Genomic DNA, 22,853 nt, shown 5'->3' on the forward strand with positions numbered 1-22,853 from the left:
AGGTTACACAGACCCAGGTGGCAGAATGTCTTATGTCTCAGTCCAGTGCTTCTGCAATAAAACTTGCCAGAATGGTAAATGCTGAGATATGGACACACCAGATTTCATGTGTACTTCAGTTATTCCACTATCAATCTTCCTTTAACTCTTCAGATTTTTTGATTAAGATAAAAGCAAGAAATGTTCCTTTTGTTATTACCAGAATAATTTTGTATTTTAAAGCTATAAAATTAGTTTGAATGTTTTTGCCACTCTCAAGATCATTCCATACTGAATACTCTCATGCTGACATAAGCAAAGCTCAAAAACGCAAGACGAGGTTACCCAAAGTACCATATTCAAAATAAACCACCCTCTTTAAAAGCCAAAAGCATGAAACATATACACAGGCTTTACAGCACATGCATTTTCATTGCAGTATTGACATGTAAACCATTCTAATACCAATTAGTAAGCAGATTTACAGCTAATAAAACAGATTTAAGATTATGTTTTCTTGAAGCTGGGACAGATCCCAAGAAGCAAGACATATTATATTATTAGCTGAATTGATCCTCTTGCATTGGTCCTCTCATTTAGGACAAGGCACATTCACCTCTAGATATGACCCAGTTGCTAGTGAAAAGGTAAGTACACTTCCCTTCCTCACATTTACCTGATTACACATGCAGTCCTCAAGTCAACAGTTTCGGCATCCAAGCACCTACTTTTATGGGTAGGTGAATGCACTGGAAGTGCTCAGAACAAAAGGGCTTTGAAGAAAGCAGAGAAGCAGAAATAAACAGAAACAAACACATTACTTACATATCTGGTGAACATGTTGTCTGTTCTCCCGAGAGTGACATTGTTGAGCAGGATCTGTGCTACTGTATCTACTCCCTCAAAAACCAAATTCACTTTCTGCCACTTTCTACAAAAGAAAACATACATGTGAAAAACTGTCAGAGTACCTAGAGTTAAAAACAAACAGGGCACAGACAATGTAAAAATGTTATCACTATTATACCAGCAGTTGCTTCAGCTACTTTTGACTCAGTGTAGCTACACTGTACCTTTAAATAGTCAAACTAAGATGATAGCTGAAGTAGCTCAAGTCAGCATGTTCAAGAACACATCAGGTTCACACACCCACCAGATATTAGACGGGATAGCTTTCAATTAGCTTAAGTACTATCTTTTTTTCAGCTGACAATTCATAAGTAAATTTTAACAATCAATTTAAAAAAAAAAAGAAAAAAGCAACAATTGAAATGTTCTGTAGCAACAGCTTTGCAGCTGCACATGATTGCATAATTTATCAGATACAAAAGTATTAAGCAGATTTTGAGTGGATGGATTAACTTGCAATTCTGCATGAAAGATGGCACAGAACTATTTTAGACATATCTTTACTGCATACCTGATGTCAAAAGGAGTTTTGAATGTCCTGCTGTAAGTCCAGTTATCTAGTGAGATCCATCTGTACATCACATCATTAAATCTGTAGTATGGATCCTAGTAACAGACCAACAAAAAGAAAATTACATTATTTATTTAGTTATAGTGTTACTACATTAAAAGCATCACAATATCCATTAGATGAACACTTATTTCAGTCAGTCTGCAAATGCAAAATCAGGACCTCAATTAGTCCTGATACTCCTTTTCACCCTTAAAATTTACTGTGAAAGCAAAGCTTTGGTAATATTTGACTTTATTTATATAGCTCAAAACCCTGTCTGCTATAATCACTCAAACTACAAGTAGCAGGATTTGTTTTTACAGAAGAAATTACTGGTCTGGAAATTAACCAATAAATCCAGAGAGCCTGTGACTTAATGAGAGGAGAAGAAATATGATCACCCTCATAATTATGGAGAAAGTAAGACTAATAGGATTTTAAAAGGCAGAGAAACAGCATTTTAGGCCTCTAGGGACAGCAGTGAACAAATCTCTAGTTTAAAGTTATTGCAAATAATCCAGTTGTTCCTTGTCAGCTGGACTTGCTGTGGTAAGGATAAATTAAATTCTTGTGTGTAGAGGGGTGGAGAAAGAGAAGAAGGAGAAGCAACACCATTCTGATTTTGGTAAAAAACTAAATTAGTACTTTTGAGAATAGTATTGCATTTACACCAAAGGTGTCCTTCTCCCTTTAACCACACTACCTAGTAACAACAGAAGCACAGTTGGTCTGAGCTACATCCTCAGCCTTTCTGGTTTCATGCTGTATTTATTACCTTACAGTGGGTCACCATGTCCCTCACCCAGCTTAAAGGACCTGACACCCCACAGCCTCACACCTCACACAAAGGCAGCAAAAAGGTCCCATCCCTGTCACACAGCACACAGGCAGTGTCCCATCCCTGTCAGAGCACACAGGCAGTGTCCCATCCCCTGTCAGAGCACACAGGCAGTGTCCCATCCCTGTCACAGTGCACACAGGCAGTGTCCCATCCCTGTCACACAGCACACAGGCAGTGTCCCATCCCTGTCAGAGAGCACACAGACAGTGTCCCATCCCTGTCAGAGCACACAGGCAGTGTCCCATCCCTGTCACAGAGCACACAGGCAGTGTCCCATGCTGTGGCACAGAGCACACAGGCAGTGTCCCATCCCTGTCACACAGCACACAGGCAGTGTCCCATCCCTGTCAGAGCACACAGGCAGTGTCCCATCCCTGTCACACAGCACACAGGCAGTGTCCCATGCTGTGGCACAGAGCACACAGGCAGTGTCCCATCCCTGTCACACAGCACACAGGCAGTGTCCCATCCCCTGTCAGAGCACACAGGCAGTGTCCCATCCCAGTCAGAGCACACAGGCAGTGTCCCATCCCTGTCACACAGCACACAGGCAGTGTCCCATCCCTGTCACAGAGCACACAGGCAGTGTCCCATCCCCTGTCACAGAGCACACAGGCAGTGTCCCATCCCTGTCAGAGCACACAGACAGTGTCCCATCCCTGTCACACAGCACACAGGCAGTGTCCCATCCCTGTCACACAGCACACAGGCAGTGTCCCATCCCTGTCACAGAGCAAACAGGCAGTGTCCCATCCCTGTCAGAGCACACAGACAGTGTCCCATCCCTGTCACACAGCACACAGGCAGTGTCCCATCCCTGTCAGAGCACACAGGCAGTGTCCCATCCCCTGTCACACAGCACACAGGCAGTGTCCCATCCCCTGTCACACAGCACACAGGCAGTGTCCCATCCCTGTCACAGTGCACACAGGCAGTGTCCCATCCCTGTCACAGAGCACACAGGCAGTGTCCCATCCCTGTCACAGAGCAAACAGGCAGTGTCCCATCCCTGTCACACAGCACACAGGCAGTGTCCCATCCCTGTCAGAGAGCACACAGGCAGTGTCCCATCCCTGTCAGAGCAAACAGGCAGTGTCCCATCCCTGTCAGAGAGCACACAGGCAGTGTCCCATCCCTGTCAGAGCACACAGGCAGTGTCCCATCCCTGTCACACAGCACACAGACAGTGTCCCATCCCTGTCACAGAGCACACAGACAGTGTCCCATCCCTGTCACACAGCACACAGACAGTGTCCCATCCCCTGTCAGAGCACACAGGCAGTGTCCCATCCCTGTCACAGTGCCAGTACCCGGGTCCCAGCCTGGCAGCCCCGTTGCAGCCCCTGCAGGGCTGAGCTGCTGCCCCAGACAAAGGCCAATCTCTTCTGGCCTGCATGACTCAACCCAGCTCAGAGAGAGGGGAGCTGTGTTAGGGTTTGCTTTGACAGGAGTGTTCTAACAGCACCAACACACTTAACTACCCACCCTGGATATTCTCAGTCACACTGAAGAAAATCTGCCAAGCTTTTTGTTTTTCTTTCCTACTTGGCTGAAAATTAATTTCTCTCCCGATTTCAGGAGTCGGTATGCATAGTTACAACATTTGGAATTTGAAGTCTTCTGAAAAAAAATGGTCTTGTACCTCATATCTGTTTTACAACTAACAGGGTCAGGCTCCATAATAAACACATGAACCTATTTTCATAGCAGAACAAAATCATAACATCTAAGTGACTCTCCTCAGCAGCACAGACCCTTCTGGAGTCGTACAGGAATACAAACACCATTCCTTGAGTTTATACAGAGAGAAAGGTGTCACCCTGCTTCTACATGCCATGCTCTACCAAATTTCTTACTACAAGGGAAGGGTCAAAAAGGAAAAGCCTTGTCACCTGAGTAAAACTGTGGCTTCTGTATTGATAATACAGTGTATTCTCTAAAAGTTGAGTCATCATGAGGTTACAGGACTATCACTGAATTTTAAGACATTTATTCCATTACTTTTGGTGAATATATCTCAGACTTTTATTGAGATGCAAAAGTTAAAGCCAAGAAATGCATATTAATATGCAAAATTTAGGCTCACAAAAGAAACTTCACTGAGATCATGGTACTGAGATAATGAAAGGCTAGCATAGAATGTCAGAGACCATGAAACCCCACAATATGTACTTTAAAAAGCACATTTTTTAACAACGGTCTTGCTTTAACATTATATACAATCTTATATATATTTACATATGCATACATATTCGTATTTAACATTACATACTATTTTATTTCACATTATGCTTGGAAAAATGTGCATGTGAAATTTCAATATTTGCCACTTGTATGTGTGAAATATTTAACAAAAGTGAGAGGAAAGTTGCGAATGCACTACCAAGAGCAGACTGTAAAGCCATTTGATTAATGGTCAAACAATCAACATCAGCCCCTCGGCAAAGATGCACAAAAGAAACCTGCACCATTTCTCCCACAAAAGCACAGATACCAAGATGCTAACGAACAAAGTCCTGACTTCTGGAAAATACAAAACTGGCTGTCTAGCAGGAGAAATGCAGGAATATTTTATCAGAGGCAGAAATCATTGCCAAATGGGCTCCTACAGGAGCTTACAGAGTGACATGATTAAATCTCAGAATATACTACAGATCCTTTTTCCTGAAGGAGCTTTCTTCTTTACTAGTCTACAGCCTTCAAACATCAAGAAATGCACTGACTGCTAAAATAGGTGTCATAGAACTGCAAATTTGCCCTTCTGACTCACAGGCCCTTTTAGATGGAAAGCTCACAGTTCCGTGTACCTTCATGTACAAGTTAACAGTTTACTGATATCATTGCTACCTAACCAGTAGGACAGCTCATATATCGCATAAAAGCTGTTAAATGCTAATAGCTGGTCAGCCATTTTAACCATGACAGATGTTGAGTGTTGTAAAATCAGTTGTGGCAACGTTCAAGCAATGCTTTTAAGACAATTCTCAAGGTTCAGGAGAAATGCATGATCAAAACAAAGTCCTCTAAGAAAGCAGAATTACTTTGCCAATACACTTGTGAGGTTATTGACTTTTCCATTATTAAATACAACTGTTCTGAGTCCTGGAAGATGTAATCATGTAAGTCAAATTATTTGGATTTCTCTGAAACAGAATTTCATCCCACATTAAATTATTTCACATCAAAATGAAAGGCTTAGTTCAGAAAAGTGCATGCAAAAAAAAATTACAAATTTAAACCACTTAAAGGCACAGGAAGAAATTGAAAGATGGTAGGAAATAGGCTGCACATCTATTAAATACACTTCACATTCAATAGCTCACCAACTCAGTATGTTCCTGGAAGCAATTCATAGAGGGGTGGAGTCAACAATAGCTATTTTCAGATCCCACCAAACATAACAGCCTTGCATTTTCCTGCTCCCTGCAATTTGGGGAAAAAATCTGAAGTACTCAAGCTGCCTGCCTGTTTGTTCCCTGCTCCCAGACTCAACGCTGCAAGCAAGCAGGAAATCACCTCCTGAGAGGAGGTTAAAAGCTCTGCTACAGATCATCAAAAGGAAGCAATTTCCAGGTCGGCTAGCAGGACATCAGCAGGACTTCAAAGGCACTGGCAGCACTACAGTGAAGGACCTGCCAGTGCCCAGATGGAAGCTTCTCCTTGCAATGACTTTAAGGGGATATTGAAAAGCCACGGCGATATAAGCTAAGAGCTTCTCCTGTTAAGCAGGAAATGGATGAGATATGAAAATATGAGAAGTGAGGCTCCAAGCCCAAGGGAGCGAGCGAGTGGGCATACCCTGGCTCAAAGAAAGGACATCTCCTGGTCACCCAGGACCCAGGAGTTCTGAGGGGCATGGCACAAACACCTGAATGACACCAGCGTCAGCTGTACCCAGGTGGAAGATCTGCATGAAGTAAAACCAAATTTAATAAAGAGGAAAAAAAACAGATTCCTTTGCCTTACCCTGCTTTTGTTATGGTCTAATTTGAAGTCACCTTACATGCTCTTCTCTCATAAATTAACTCTGCTGATATTTTATCAAGGACACCATAAGAAAATTCTGATGGTGTAACTACCAGAATAAAATTTGTAAGTGATGTTTCATGATTTACAGTTTAATGATTCTGCTCTGGGCAACTTCAGATGAAAGCTAAGTAGTTAATATTTACTTATCTATACCCATGTGCTCCTTGACATCACAAGTGATAGCAGTCAGGACATTTATATAATTTTCACAGCTTGAAGTCAGGCTGAACTAACAGCAGTGATGAATGGATCGTACTCTCGGAGCGTGAGTTTGGAAGTTCCTCCTAAAGTAACTACATTTCAGCAGCTGCTCTCAGAAAGCAATAAACTGAATGTCACTGCCAATGTTCAAGACGTGTCACAGCAGACCACTAGGCCAAATATGACTAAAGAGTTCATACAGTAATACCCACTGCTTAATATTACTTGAATACTTGGATGTATTTAACAGACCACTATAAATCTTGCCTCTTGAAATCACAAGCTTTTGAAAGAAAAAATAAAATGTTCTTTAATATTTATGCTAAGTTTTACTAAGGGTTTTGAATGTTTGCACACGTGTTCTCACAGTTCAGCAGAGCACCTGTATTTCACTGAAAAATAATATAATCATCAACTATGCCAACAATGAATGCCACCTAACCTGAACAGAACCAAGGGATACCAAATGGAATTGTTACCTGGCTTGTTCCAAAAAAAAAAATCTAAGTTGTGATGAAGTGTCAGAAAATACACAACAGCATATTTTCTACAAATGCAGAAAATGCAGAAACCATACCACTTTCCAGAAATGTAGAGCTACCAGCTATTAGTACATAAACTTCTGTCTCTTCTAGTAAGTTTTGATATCCAAGTATGACCAAGAACACTGTTAGCTTCTCTATCAAGTGTATGCCCTTGTCTAACAGGCCAGAACATGCAGTGTTACCCAGCCCCTATATCAGTACCACACTTGCAGACCTCTCATAATACTCCATACAAGTCTTAGTGACAACTAATAAGACAGAACAGCCTTATGTATAAATGCAAATGGCTGTCATATGAGAAAATCCAGCTACAACAGCCATATTCCTCAGAACTGGAAATTTACAGGAGTCACCTGCCAGCAAGAAATGGCATTGTGCAGAACCTGGACAGTATGTGGTAGAGGAGGCTTATTTCCAGCACACAGACTTAATAAGCAATTTACCTGTGGGTACACATGGCTCACCAGAACAGTGCCTGAAAGAAAATACTACACTGATGGTGGTCAAAAGCAAAACTTCCAGACAAAATGGTTTTGGCAAATCTTTTCCTGGAGCTGCAGGGTTAGTAAAAGATTCAGTGCAAGTTTGTAAAATGTCTGCATTCAAAACAAAGCCTTGCTCTAACTTTATGCAAGTGACTATTCTCATGTGCATTTCTCATGTGTTTTTTAATTTTACATGTAAATAGTAGTAAGAGCTACAGTGTCTTAATAAAATGCTATTAAAACAATCCAGCCAAACACATACTCTGATGCAATCTCCTGGCCCTGGAGCTTTTATCATAGTTAATCCAGCATTTGAACTACACTGATTGAATATGAAAGAAAATAATACTTTGGTAAGAAACTCAAGAGTCTTCCCCAAGAGCATTTTTTGAGCCACGTGCATTTGGTGCATTCAGAAAGACATGTTTGTCCAATGTATATTTTATGAGCCAGAATAAAGATATCTCTAGAACAAATGCTAAGGGGATCCAGAGAGATGAGTAATGAACCCTCAGCATCAGAGAGATGTTTTTCAATTCAAGTGTATGGCTTGCACAGCAGATTAAAGTAAGGCTAAAGACATGCAATCAGCTAGAGCATCCCTGTGCAAAAACAGTTTGTGTGTCGACCTAAATTTGAAATGAACCACACAATGATAAATAAATTGCTTGCAGCCTAGTCTTGCAATCTAAGCCACGTTCTGAAGGCTTAATATTCATCAGCTTACCCCTGCTGCCCTCCTTCCCCTCGTTGTGAGGTGCCCACTAAGCTACATTGCTGGAGTAGGCCCTTCCAAATTCTGCTTTGAATTTCTGTTCCAGGTGCTAACCCATTGAAAATCTCACAGGTACAAAAGCAAAGGATGCAGTGAGATTTGCCACTTGCAAGTGACACAGAAAAACAGCATATAGATTTCACCAGGTCGCTGAACATAGGGGTCCTGCTATCTAGAATGATTTTGTTCTCCTATTTCCTGGTACAGCTTTTCAGATGAATCTCCACTTTTGATTACAAGCTGGGTTACTGATCTAGTGACATCTTCTGCAAGATGAATAAATATCCTATATTCCATTGCAAAGAGCAAAAAGAGCAAATGAAAAAAAAATACCTAAGACCAAAACTTGTATTTAGGCATCTATAATAAATCTCCTGCTTCTATACTTGACACAACACCAAAAAGGGCTGATTTCCAGAGATAATGAACTCTGAAAAAGTGAAACAAATAGTGCTCTATGCCTCTACAATTAGGGCAGCATGCATGCTTTTGTATAAATAGGAATATAGGAACATGATTTTAGGCAGCTGCACTTGAAAACCTTGGGTCACGTTCACTGCAGTGAAGAAACCTCAGGACAAACAGCTGAGTCCCCCTCTGGAGCATGAAGCCTCACACTGCAATAATGATGTCACTGACTCCCTCCAAGAGTCAAACAACCCAGGCTTGCTGCTTTATAGAATGCAAAGCATTTAACACCACCTGAAATAGATTTCAAATCTGCTAAGGTTGCTCTGCTGTTTTGGGAAGCATTGATCTGCATTCTATCTTTTAAACAAAAATGAGATTTTTAAAACAATTTAGTTATCCAAGTGCAAATTTGCATGAATGCTTCTTTCCGTAAACTGAGCTTTGCTAAAATAAGAATGGGTTTAAGCTGGCCTTGAGTTACCTGTACACACCTATACATAGAAACAGGCTACCTCATTATTCTGAGCTTGGAACTAGCCAGACACCAGCTGGGTCCAGTCCAGAGATCAAGCAACCACACTAGTGAACCATTTTGATTAACTCAGCACTTCAACAGCAGCATCACCAACTTGGCAACAGCTTCCAGTCCACCAGCTGTACCAGCACGTGTTTGGAGCAAGTTCTTACTTGTATTCAAGTAAACGTGTTCTAAGTGACCACAACCAACCATCATGGATTTAATTAGCCAAACACCCACTGCTGCCCAGCTGGCTGACTAAGCTCTCATGCCTCTGTGCAGGCTTGGATTCTGCCCAGGCACATGAGAGTTCATGATCCTCATTTCCAAATATACTGCTAAATTACAGGTCAGTTTGCAGCAATGCATTTAAATTAGCAATCACATCTTCTCACTTTGTAAGTGTACTTAGTGTGAGTAGTTAAATGTGAGTCTTTCATTACATCACTGTCTTGTGTGCCTGAGTCAGTGCATTGGTCACAGTTTCTCCTGATGATTATTCACACTTCTTGCAGGAACACCTCCCAGCACAGCCAAACATGACATCCCAGATGTCCAGTTCACTTCGAGCACTTCTGCATCAGAGAAACCAGCACAGTTCCCTTCATGGATCCTCCACATAAAGTCTCCCTGCCCCCTGCACATTTGACAACTATAAAAGAGCCCTTCTGAAACCTTAATTCTCAAGGTCCAAGATGTCACATCACTTAGCACACAGATGTTAAAACAACAGGTCATCATAGCTCTGCCTATCCCTTCATAGCACACTTCTTTTTCCAATGTTGATGCTCTGTATCTGGCAGGTGACACTCTGGAATCTATTATTAGTGCTGGGATTCCCAACCTGTGCCAACACAGAAAATGCTAAAATTATCCTGCCCAGATGGTGTCACTTTCTCCTTTTACCTCTCTAACTTTAATCAAAGTATAATAAGCTGAAGGATAAAACCCAAGAAATAAAAAATACAAAATGCATACATCCAGAATGTGGTTTTTAAATAAATGATACACAAGAACTGCACAATCAGGCCCACAATAAAGGAGGGGCAATATGATATACTCACACCATACAACAGTACATTTTCCAGCATAGAACTGTATTTATCATCTTTATAGATGACTTTGTTAACTTCACTGTATTTTATTTCTTTGTTCCAGGTACATGATTCATTTTCCTTGTTTCCTTTTAAAAAGGTATCTTATTTCAACAATGATGCAGTTAGTGCCACGTTTCTTGTTAGGTCTGACTCACAGGCACCTTATGCTAGTGTCAGATTACTTCGCTACCTTATCTGCAACTATAGTTTTGAAAATTTTCCCAAGGAAGTGGTTGCTGTGTTTCTATAAATTAAAAAATCTAATAGAGACAAGTATAAACAGAAGCAGAAAAGCTTCTTCAAAGTGTTAAAACAGGAGTTAGTCCTTTAAATTTAACTTGTTTCAGACTATACTTTCCTTAGGCAGAATGGGTGTATATGACCTCAACTATTCTGATAGTCCCTAAAAGTTTTACAAGGGCTTTTTAATGGCCTGAATTCCCTAAACTTACTGCATCAACTGCATTACCTTTCCATTTTTTTCAGGTACCACTACAGGTACGCATGACTTACATGCTGTGAGGGTATTGCGGGTATCTGGTGTCAGTCCCTTGGCTGCGTGTCAAAACCACAATCTCGCATACTGCAAAGCTTCCATCTGTATCCTCGGCCTTATGCGGGACTGAGCACACTGCGGCCACCAAAGGAAGCCTGGCTGCTGCCCCGGCGATGCCAAGCAAGCCTGCAGTGGCCGGGCAGCCGCCGGGAGAGGGCTGTGTTTCGGAGGGCTGGGTTCTCCCCTCCGAGGCGGGCTGCCCTCGGCGGGAAGGGCTGCTCCAGGGCCCGGCTCTCGGGGTACCGTACCTGGATGAGGCCCTTGCAGAGCAGCGCGGTGTGAACGCAGCCCGGCACCTCCGCTGGGAGCGACACCGAGCCGTTCCCGCTGCGGAGCTGCCAGCTCCCCCGCAGGCTGTGCACCTCCGGGCCGCCCGTGGCCACCGCCAGCGGCAGCAGCAGCACCAGCAGCGCGGCAGGACCCATGTCTACAACCGCCAGGAGCGGCGAGTGGGGGCGGTGCTCCCAAGGAAGGAAGGGAGCGAAGGGAAGGGAAGGCAGGAACGGCGGCGCTGCTGAGGGCGGAGCAGCGCGGCTGCGCGCGGGGCCTGCGGGCGGCCGGGGCGGCGCTGCCCCGGGGCTGAGCCCCGAGCGCGCGGGACAACGGGCGGGCCGCGCTCCCGCCCCGGCTGCGGCGGCCCCAACGCACAGCCCTGCCCCGGCACGGCGGCCGAGGGGCCGGTTGGTTTTCTTTTTTCCTCCAAGGGATAACAAACGATAACAGGAGCTCTAGTACGGTTCCGAATCGCTCAGATGCAGCAAATGCACTGGGAGCTCTAGAAAAGGGCAGGGAGGCGGGGAAGGGGTGAGGAAGAGCTGTGGCAACACCGCAGTGGGTTCTCTCAATATTGGTTCGCTCGAGTCGTGAGGCTTTTATATGGCCTCAGACTTCCACATCCTTTTTTCCATAAAATTACAGAGGCATATAAAACTCTAACAAACGTCATGGACATCTCCCAAGTACTGTGGTTTCCTCATAAAGCAGGGCTGTGGATTTAGTGTATAAAAAATACAGTAAATTCATCTGCAAAAGGACAGAAGCATCAGCTCCTAAGAAAGAACATACAAAAAGTATCGTTTTCAAATCACACCGTAGCTTTCCTCTGTCCTCTTGCTAGGTTAATTCCCTTCATTCACAGCCCAAAAGCAGGAATTAACAAGTTTTTAAATAGCTCCGTAGAAGGCCTTAGCTACTCTCCCGGTGTAGCATCCATGGTGCTTCATGCTCTGTTCCCACTGCACCAGGGCGTGCAGGAGCTTCTAGCTCACCTCCATGAACTGGGAATGTTTCACACCAGCCCCCCACAGACTGACAGGAACAGGAACACCCGAGTTTTGTTTTAGCTCCTGGCTTTCACACACCTATTTCAGCATCTGTAGGAATCCACCCTAAAATTTTTCTTTAAGGCATGACTGAACATGGTCAATATGCCTATATATTTTTGATGCAAATCCTTTCAAGCTGACAACCCTTTGTTTCAATGCAATATAAAAATGTCAGTCCTTCCATTCACCTTCAATAAAAAGTACACAATCCAGCCACAGGTAATTTTTTTCACCTGGGGAAGCACAAGAGGGGGTGCAATTCTGAGAAATACTGACTCAAAGAGAAAGACAGTAACTGATCTTTTTTTCTCTTAAAAAATATCTGCTGCCAACTTCAAAAAGGGATAGCTGGGACCCACACTTTTAGGCAGCAGAAGGCCATGCGGAAACTTAGCTGATAGAAGAGTTTCCATGTGTGTAATTTTCAGACAGAGTAAGCCACATTCAATTTACTGACTAACTGAAATGCTGGTCCCATTTCAGTTCAACAGCCAGCTGTCTTTTAGTGAGATTGCCAAAAAAGGCTATCATCCTAGATTGAGTTACCCCAACTGGCTTTGCATGCTGTAGAATTCAATCAAAATTAGCATCTTCTCACCTTTAAGTATCCAAACTATAAAATAATTATACATTAATAGCATAAAGCCTTACTCTGTTTCTGTCCTCATCTGTCAATGAGTAATGTTTTCAGGGCAATCAAACATTTCAGTGTTCATTCCTTAAATTCACTGATACAACACGAAAACCATTTAAGCCTTATAGTGCTGCTTGAGAGATCTTACAGGATATAATTTCTCAAGAAGCAGATTTACAGTTGTCAAAAAAGAAACTACCTTTTTTTTTTTTAGTAAATCTCTTCCAGCAAGTCACACGATAGGTTCCCAGTAAGAAGGAAACTGCATTTCAAGATGTTTACTGTACTTCCGTGCTTTGCCTTTTATTCTTTCTGCTTAAGACTGACTGGAGCAACACACACACCAAAAAATCTCAACCTAAAAACAATGCTGTAATTAAGTATTCTGAGAACATGCTGTTTCCTTGTTCAAGGTTTATAATTAAGTTAAATCATGTCTCATTTTCATGTCCCAGTTTTAGGGTTTGTTTTTTGTTTGAGGGTATTTTTAAACAAATGACATTTTTGCTGTTTCAAGATACGAATTTTAAAGCCTGTGGTTTAATCTTTTTAAATCTTAAGACACAAAACAAGATAAACCCAAGTACTTTCTTTTACTGTGTACTATATTAACCCTCTTTCTGAAATACCACAAATTTAGGAGGTTATTACAATTCTTATTTTGTGATACTGCAAGCAGATATTCTTTATCAACTAAGACAAAAAGCTGAAGGCAAAACCATGCCTTTGGCTCTATTAGCATAAATTCAGAGCCAATTCCACTGTAGCTGCCCAAATTCTGCCATGTTAATCCAGAAGTCTTTTGTTTCCAAACGCTATGCAATCTCTATCATTACAACAGGCTGCTGCTATTTTCTCTTTCAAATTCATGTTCAATGAGCTCATGTAAAGGTTTTAAACAAAAAGGTTCTCACAGATTTGGATGCAGTGCTTCAAGATATTACTGCCCCCACCTGTCCACCGTGTACCATTCTTCTAGTGAAGGTAGACACCTCTGAAGCCAAACAGGACTTGTGCTCACAGCAGTCTGTGGCAGGGCATGCTCTCTCTTTTGGTAACTGTGTGCTGCTGAGGATACCACCACCACCACAGACCATTTGTCAAAGATGCAAAGGAACTAAAGGATCATCTACCTCAGGGAATTTCCTACAGATGCAGCAATATCACTGTATGAATGTTTGTATGAGTGTAAATACCTTCAGGCAGTACAGAATATTCATAATAAAGCCCCACAGTTCCTCAACATAACACCAGACCTCTCTTTTCTGACTGCATCTGCAGAACACAACTACTGTGCAGAACAGTTACCCTCTGCCTTGGAGTAAAGACAATATGATGCAGGGAGCTCTCCAGCCATGGATTTCTAAAGGACATTATTCTGTACTTATGTTGCACTCCATCCAAAAGGATGTTAAAAATAAAATGAGGAAATAAGATTGCTTTTAGATGAGGATATTATTAATACATCACTAGAAGAGAATGTTGTAGTAGGTTATTATGAGCAAAATACAAAGTGACAATATAAATGGTAGGCCTGGAGTTTCTTTCATAATTACAGTAAAGTCTGTAGGCCACTGCAAGGGGATTTCCTTAGTAAACAAAATTACCCAACACTAACAATCACAAGTAATTAAAAATAAGTATGTAGAAGGGAAGCTACTGCTCCAGGCAAATGCTGTAATGGAAGGGGAAGAGCGAAAAATATGTAATAACTTTAAAATTTCAGAAGCAGAAAGACAGGTGATGCCTTCAGTACAATCGTCAACTTCATCAGGCATGCTGGGGCAAAAGCCTGTATTTGTATCTCTATATAACATCTTGCTTTGAGATGTACTTAAACCAAAGATTTAGGTGACAGGTCACCACCTTCCATAGAACAGGCACAAAAAAGCCTGAGGATCTTCAAAGCCAGCATGGCCAGATTTCTAAAGTCATGTTATTTAGAAGGTGGCATTCCCACAACTTTTATTCTCTTCATTTTATAAACAATTTTGAATCAATCCTAGTCTATGTGTAAATTATGTAACCCTGATCATTGCTATTTACCCTTTGTTTCATAAGCAGCAAAATCATTGTCTTGCATACTGCTGTCCAAGCTCCCCTTCAATTCTCATTAAAACGTACTTAAAGCAAACACATTCTCTGGCACTTACAGAAAAGAAGTACCACAAATGCAGACATTATGGAACAGGTTGCTTAGCCTTTCTTAGAGGCTTAAAACTAGAGTCATCTGTAACCACAGTACAGTGTACAACTTGTCCCTGAATGCCTAAAATGAAATCACTCAACACATGGGGATCTGTAGGTAGCAAACTTTCCCCCATGATGGAAGTTTGAGAGGCTTCACTGAGCCCATGTGCGTGGCACTTGACCAGCTGAGAGCAGGGCATACCAGATAGATCACACTACATATGAAGCACACATGCAGCCTACTGTTTTAATGAATGTTTTCTGTGCAGGTGAGTATGAAGAGAACAAAGGTGATAAATTGGATGAGTAAATGTAAATGGATTTGGAGTGGCTGAAACAGCTGGGAGCTTCATTTCTTTTTCTAACTTAAGTGCCTCCAATCAACCACTGGGGCAGGTCAGGACCTCTGTTTCTTAGGCCTTCAGTGTGGCTAATGCTCCTGGCTTCAGCCCTAGGACAAGTCCTATCCCTTTATTTCTACCAAAATTACTCTAATGCAAACACCAGAGAATATTCAAAATAACTTTACTGAATACTGTGAGTATTTGAGAGACACTATTTTTCCCTCTTGAAATATTAATGATTATTTCATCACCAGTAATTTTTCGAATTCTTAATCAACAAAGTTCTCACTGAATCAACTCAAGCCCTGTTTAGACAACAGCATAAGCCAAGAGCATGGCTACACAGGCAAAAATATCCACTTGTCAGAATTATTCCAGTGAAAATCCTTGTATGTAATGCTGCATGCCATGTCACTTGCTGCACTGGTACAAATGTCTCAGAAGTAACATTTACAGAAACTGACTCTTGCACATTCATGAAACAGGCCTACTTTAATATGGCCTCTATTTTTTTTTCCAAATGACTTCATGCACAAACAGCACTAAAAATACTACTTTATATATACACCCATCTGTTAAAAAAAAGCATTATGTGCTTGATTCTCATGGCAACAAAAAGGAAAAGACTACTGCAGTATACAAAGAGTACTGGAAGGATCAGAGAATATCTCAAATTGGAAAGGACTCATAAGGATCATCAAAAGTCCAACTCCCATCTCCTTGGAGGACTGAATAAAACTAAACCATATGACTAAGAGCAACATCTACATGTTTTTTGAACTCTGTTAGGTTTGATGCTGTGACCCTTTCCCAGGGGAGCCTGTTCCAGTGCCCAACCACCCTCTCAGTAAAGAATTTTTCCCTAATGTCCAACTGGAACTTCTCTGACACACCTTCATTCAATTTCTTTGTGTCCTCTCACAGTGTCTGACTAGATCTCTTGTTTTGGTAATAGTCAAAATTTTAACATTCTGATATTTGCACTGGAAGAAGGGAAGGGAGGCAGTAGTTTTATGTCTAGAAACATTAAAAAAGAGCCTTAGAGATATGAAAAGAACCTTGTCTCTTCAGCTAAGTCCTTGGTGAGAGAAGGACCCTTTCAAGGAGTGGCCATGCTAAAATACTACCCACACATTTTGTTTACAGCAAAATTCTCAGCCCAGTGGATCCAAATAATCTTGTGCTCAAATTAGTCCCTATACTTTTGATTGCTGCTACAAATGTCACTGTTCCATTGAAGAACTCTTCTCACCACAAGGACTATAGATAAGCACAAAGGTAATAACAGCCCATAGAGAGGTTCTAAAAACCACAGGAGATCACTGCCTGGAACCAATCTCCTCCCAGATTGTTTCAGCAAGAGCAAAGATCTTCAGCTAGTCTGAACTAGTATAGATCTAAGGAAAGGTCAAAAGATGCAATGTAATACAAGATTTGATTAAATCTTGTATTAAACACTCAGCATACATTTGGATGTTAACAGAACATTTCACAGAAGTGCCACAATATTCTGAAGGTATTTAAAGTTTTAATTAGTGTGTTGAAGAGTGAACAGCCACCTAAGCTTTTGGCACTTTTTACCTATTAGCATAATAAACAGCATTCAGCAAAGAAACATTTCCAAAGCTATAGCTTTCTCAGGAAAGGTTTTCTTCATCACAGGAAGCTATCATGACTCCAGAATGTTATTAAGCACTTAGAAGGTTCAAGATGCAAAATTATCTTGAGAACTTATCTGTCAATAAAGGTTCCATTATGTTGATTCTCTCAGCATATTTTCAGTACAGTTTATCAACAGTGGTCATACTGAGAAATAGTTTTAAAGGCCTGGAAATGCCCCGAGGAATTTCAATCACATCAAAAAGATACTTAAAACTATTTTAAACACATATTTCAGGAAATCCAGTTTAATGAAGTATTTCACTATGCCTAGCAAGTTGACAAGTAACAATTTTTCCACAATAATCCCTTTGGAGTCCTCCATACCTGGTCAGACACATGAAGATTTACTTGGAGGACAGAAGGGTGCAGCTAAGCTTCTCCTGCCACCTCCAGCTCTCAGTTAGCAGTGGACAGCTTAATGCCGACATAAGAAAGTCACTCATTGTTTAGTGAACATCTTGGTGGTAGCTTGAACTTGGAGGTTTTTCAAGACCTCTTTTGTTGTGTTCTCTCATTACCAAACATGCTGATCCACTGTTTATCCTTGCAGCTTCCCGTCAATGACCCATAATCTTGTAACCACCAGCTATTACTGCTACTTCCGCCTAGCAGAACTCCGAGAACAGCTTATCAGTGTGCTGCAGCTGGCTCACCAAGTACAGCTGGCTGCCCTCTCCTCTGTCCACACCCTAAATTATTCATGATGTGTGTGTCAGCATATGCTTCATGGGAACTTCTTTTTAAAACCTGATTGAGGCTCACAACACTGAGCTTTCACCCTTCACTCTGTCTCTGTACATTTGCACTCTAGACTCCTAATCTTAATACATACATGGTCTTTGTTTTACCTGGATTCACAGTACTTAAAAACCTAAGGAAGTTTCTTAGTCTAGGAGGGCTGATTGGTCAACTATAACCTATTTCTGGATCCGGTCTCTGCACTGGGAACTAGAGATGTAGCTTCAGTTGAACAGCAAAGTGCAACTTCTCACCTCCCTTTTCTCCTCCCCTCCCACCCCTCATAAAGCACAGCATAATGCATGTTTAAGATATTAATATGTCACACCAGTCACGTTAAACATAAAAGGGGAAAGAAAAAGGCTGTTTCAAGTGAAATTTTGCATCCAAAAATTTCAAGGTAACTGCTCACTGCTTCTTCACAAACCTGTCTTTTCATGTTTCCACTCTGAAAATTTTGAATGTTTTTGTACATCAGTTTTACCAGTATTGGAAAGAATATTATGTGTGAAGATATGATTCAGGGTTACCTGCATTTTTTCAAAGCTTTTCTTCTATCATTTATAGTTAAGCCAAGAAGAATGTTTTTTTTACTTCGTTCTCAGTTTAAAAAAAATAGTTAAGGCTATGAAAATTCACATCCTTTGCACCAAATGGTAATTTTGAGTGTGAAGTGCAGCACATACGAAATAGGAGAGGACAAAAAGAGCTAATTTAAGTAGCAACCATCTACCTACCTCCTCTAATTCAATTGCTTGTGATTGTGGGATGATACCTTAAAGTGCTGCTTTCAGTGAATTTTGAATGGATTTTCAGGAAACATAAATCATGCTGTAAACAAGAACTTAAGAGATATCCTCATGAAATACAATTCAAACTGTAAAAACAGCAGTTAGTACAACCAACCAATAAAACCAGGGGATCACGATTCGTTTACAAAAGAAAGTTCTACCTCTTAATGCTGGTTAGACTCATCATCTGCACTTGTTACTGAGCTTAGACCAGACAGACATGCTTGAGAGGTGCAGTACTTTAGCCAACACAGAGACTGAACACCACCAGTCCCAAATAGTGTATTCAATTCTTCAGCCAGCACTAATCCCTTCTAGAAAAATGTCACTGCCACGCTCCACTAGGTTTGTTACCTGAGAACTCCTACAGTCACTAACAGTGATCCTCTCCTCAATGTTGTTCTGAGTAGAGACAAAATCTAGAACCATATGAAGAGATCTGGACCTCTTACTCCAACAAAAGCATTCCAAACCTTTCAACAGGAAAAAGAATTTAAAAATTGTTATATTGAATAGATCCTTCAATTACTGGGGTATCTGTGAATTAATTTTCAACATTCACTGTCAGAGCAGGATTAACACTATGGCAAGTAATGTGCAAAGCCTGTTTTAGCAAGAGTATCCTTCCCCAAAGAATTAACAGCTTCACACTGAACAGTCATCTTTGCCAGAGCTATGACAGATCTTCACTATTTACCTTCATAAATTTGCCAGGAAGAAGGGACTACAGACTCACATTAAGTTCTCTATGTAAGGTTCCAAATTGCAGTTCCTCCTTTAGATCTCAAGAGGATTAGAGCTGCACATTTAGTACAAAGTTCTGTTCTAGAACATTCTCTGGAAAACCCCACAAAGTAAAGCAAAACCAAAACAAATTAAACCAAACCATCCCCCCCCCCCCTTCCCTGCATGACTCATGACTGAACAGTTTCATTTTTGACTTGCATCAAAGACTGTAAGATAAGAAGTGCTGAGGCTTACCTGGCCAGAGGGGAAAAAAAACAAAACAGGCTTGACTTATAAACAACCACAGCTTCTCCTCAGCATACATGAAACTGCCATATGCAGTGTCTGCAAATGCTTTCTAAGAGAACATCACCTCTTAGGCAGATCTTCAAAACACAAGTAACAGCTTAATTTTTGCATTCCCTCTAATGAAACATGAGATCATATCTGAGACTAAACTTGAGTCAGATTTCCTGATAAAACTAAAGGCATTTTGAAATTCTGTCTCCATAACCCTGGTCTGCCAAAGCAGCTGAAGCAAAGCCAGCTGCCCAGCTCTACAGCTAGCATTCCTCCCATGAGGATAACCTTGTATCACCATCTTCTAAGCAACTGTTCTTACTTTCCAGGTTAAGTCTGCGATGGGACAATGCACAGTTAATGTGAAGAATAATGAAGCTTAGGCAAAAGCCAAAATTACCTGATCTGCCAAACCTAGGGCTCCCAAGTACTCAGAGCTTGAGTATTTCTGCTTGAAGTTCCTGAAGGGGAACCAATCTCAGCAGAAACCATCTAAAGAGAGGAGCCTACTCTTCCAGAGCACAGGAACAACCCCAGAAACCAAAGATCAGTATTAAAAGCTGTTGAAAACCAAAATATTCTGTTCAACTGTGTATCCGGATAAAGCTTTGTCCCATCATGAATTAAAATCCTTCACTGTTTAAAGAAGATACTGAAGTCTCACCAATACTTCTAATGCATAGGCAAAAATACCCCAAAAATTATTTTGGGCAAACAGGGATGTTTACCAGAGAAATTTTCAAGTATAACTTTACACAGGGCTGTCTTATCAAATTCACTGTCTCACTTCTGACACCTATCACTGTGAAGATTATGCCTGTCACCTCTTCTAACCTACTCAAGGCACACAGATGCTCTAGAAATAGTTACATCCCTTACTCCTGCTTATCTGGAAGCTACTGAACTCTTCCCCCACAACTGGTTGACATTAAACCAACCCCTGCAGTACAGAAAAAAAGACACTGACAACTTTGAACTATCCCTGCAGAAGACTGAGTGCTAAATGCACTGCAGACCAAAGTTACTGCAGAATTTACTGCTGCATTAATCAAGAATGCCAAGTCAGTTTACAGGCATCAGCTAACCTTCACAAACATCAGTTTAGGAACTGTTCTACACTACACACACCTGTAAGAACTCTGTCTGCACTCTGGACTGGTTTTCCAGGTAAAGGTTATCCTGAATTACTATTCTCTGTTAGACTAAGATGGACACTTAAAATTGTAATTTATCAACTGTCATATTCCAGATTATTTTGAAACCAGCTGCTTTTATACTAGAATGCATGAATTGAGAGCAGACCCTTTTCACTTCAGAGTAATACAGGCAGCTCTTACTTTACCTTCTGTACCTTCCCTTGACATCATGTGTTTATGCATTTTCCCTGTGTTCCCATGCTTTCTCTGCATTAGTCCTTCCTGCACTGTTGCCAAAATACAAGCCCTCAGCCTTACACATGAAGTATTTTAGCCACAATTCAATCTGCCTTTTAAAATATACAATTGCTGCTGATGATATGATTCAAATTTATACCTACTTAATATTTATATTGAAGGTGCTGGGGGAAAAATACCATCCATTCAATGACACCAAAAACCAGAAAGCAGATAAATCCAATCAGTACCTTATTTTTTCACATTTGAAGAAATTAGTATAGTCTGTGTTCTAGTAAAATAACCTTCATACCTTTAGATCTTTTACTGATCATGTATTATCTCATTCCATTCTTCCAGTGCTAATTAGTTTAATTTAACTAAAGAGGGTTTTGTATTAGTCTCATTTTCATGTATGAAACTACAAACAAATCAGAGAAAAACAACTACCTTAATGTTTTTTTGGACAGCTATACACACAGCAAGAAATCTTCAGCTAAATTCCAATTATGCTCTGAGTTTTACCAAGGATATGCAGACTAAAGACTTCTGAATCGCCAGCCACATTTGATGGACCCAAGGTATCTGCTTCAGATGATAATGCCTGTTATAACACTATTTTTTAAAGCAATGAAGAGTTTGAAATAAAATTACTAGAGAGAAAAATTGAAGGGGAGGGCATAGAAAAATTATAAAGGAGTTATTTAGAACATTTCTGGCTGTATTTAAACCCTCATGTTATCTGCTGATTAATGCAAACTTCTGCATAAACAACTATCCAATCTAACAGGACTGGTACTGTACATCTGCATATCCATGGTTGTCTTTTAATCATTTGCTGGACTTTAGTTCTATGCCTCCACAGCAACAAAAGCTTGTTGCTGTGGTCTGCTTAAAGCCAGGTTTTTCTGAAAAAGTTATAATCTGCTATCTTCATATAAAATTATGGCACAATGCAACTGAGTAGAATGTTTTTACTCAAATATGCAAAAACGTGCGTATATTCATTTTGTAACAAATACAGATGCTGTGTGCATCAGAAGACAGAAAAACCACAAAAATCCCTAGCCAATGCCACAGATCAAGTTTTTCCTGCATCCTGAAAAGACTTCTTTGTGCTTAAAACCACTCAAGGTTTTTCCAAGTGAAACGTAAAAAAGAGATTAAAATCATGTTGTTAAATTCAAACCCCAATTAAACATAGCAGGCAATCTTAAAAAAAATACTGCAGAAAGAACACTGTAGTTTCTTTCCCTATTATATATCTTGGCTTTGACTTTTTGTTCTCTATACTCGATCTCAAATAAGTCTTTGAAATAATTTTGTGTAATCCAAATTTTCTAGCATGAAGTTGACCCCACTGAAGCTATTACAGCATTTATCGTGAGAAAATAATATTTTACCACTGCAGAACATGAAAACTCGCATTTCCAAACCCTTCACTTTTTACATGAAGTTCAAATGGAAAATTTTGCACCCTCCCTATGTTTCAAAGGAACCAAGATCCATGATGTAGTTTTTAGACTACCAGTGGTTTTGGTAGGTACTCACTGAGGTAATCACCAATTAAGCTTTTTTTCCCCCCATATTAGCTCCTGTCTACCAGCTCCTCCCCTTGCCCCCTGCTTGAAGAGGAAGCCCAAATGCAATTTTAGTACAAGAAGCCTGTACCTGAGAGGACTGAGTCTGCTTCAAGGACAAAACACCTCCCATTTCCCACCTTGGACCTTCAGCATGCTTCTAGAACCTCTACAATCCATCCCCATTCTTTCATCAAAGCTTACACTTGCTAATTACAAAAAATTATTACCTTGGGAACATGACAGATACAAAAAAGAAACAGGTACTGGTCCAAACAAGACTTCCGTCTTC

General features: G+C 40.8%; 1 protein-coding gene across 4 annotated transcripts in view; it reads right to left on the minus strand.

Moving 5' to 3' along the window:
* MANBA (mannosidase beta) overlaps positions 1-19,075 on the minus strand; it is a 54,015-nt gene extending 34,940 nt beyond the window's left edge. The window contains exons 1-3 of one of the 4 annotated variants that reach the window (XM_063156420.1): positions 18,937-19,075; positions 1,400-1,494; positions 805-910 (exon numbers count right to left, since the gene is read on the minus strand). In XM_063156420.1, the coding sequence (XP_063012490.1) occupies positions 805-910; positions 1,400-1,494; positions 18,937-19,011 (276 nt within the window). In that variant the 5' untranslated portion in view covers positions 19,012-19,075. Of the gene's footprint in view, positions 1-804; positions 911-1,399; positions 1,495-10,855; positions 10,904-11,146; positions 11,339-17,377; positions 17,730-18,936 lie in introns of those variants that run through there. The other 3 variants (XM_063156421.1, XM_063156419.1, XM_063156423.1) reach the window with 3 other exon arrangements.
* Between the last annotated feature and the right edge of the window lie 3,778 nt (positions 19,076-22,853).

The sequence above is a fragment of the Melospiza melodia genome, chromosome 5, assembly GCF_035770615.1.
Source record: "Melospiza melodia melodia isolate bMelMel2 chromosome 5, bMelMel2.pri, whole genome shotgun sequence".
Classification (NCBI taxonomy): Eukaryota; Metazoa; Chordata; class Aves; order Passeriformes; family Passerellidae; genus Melospiza; species Melospiza melodia.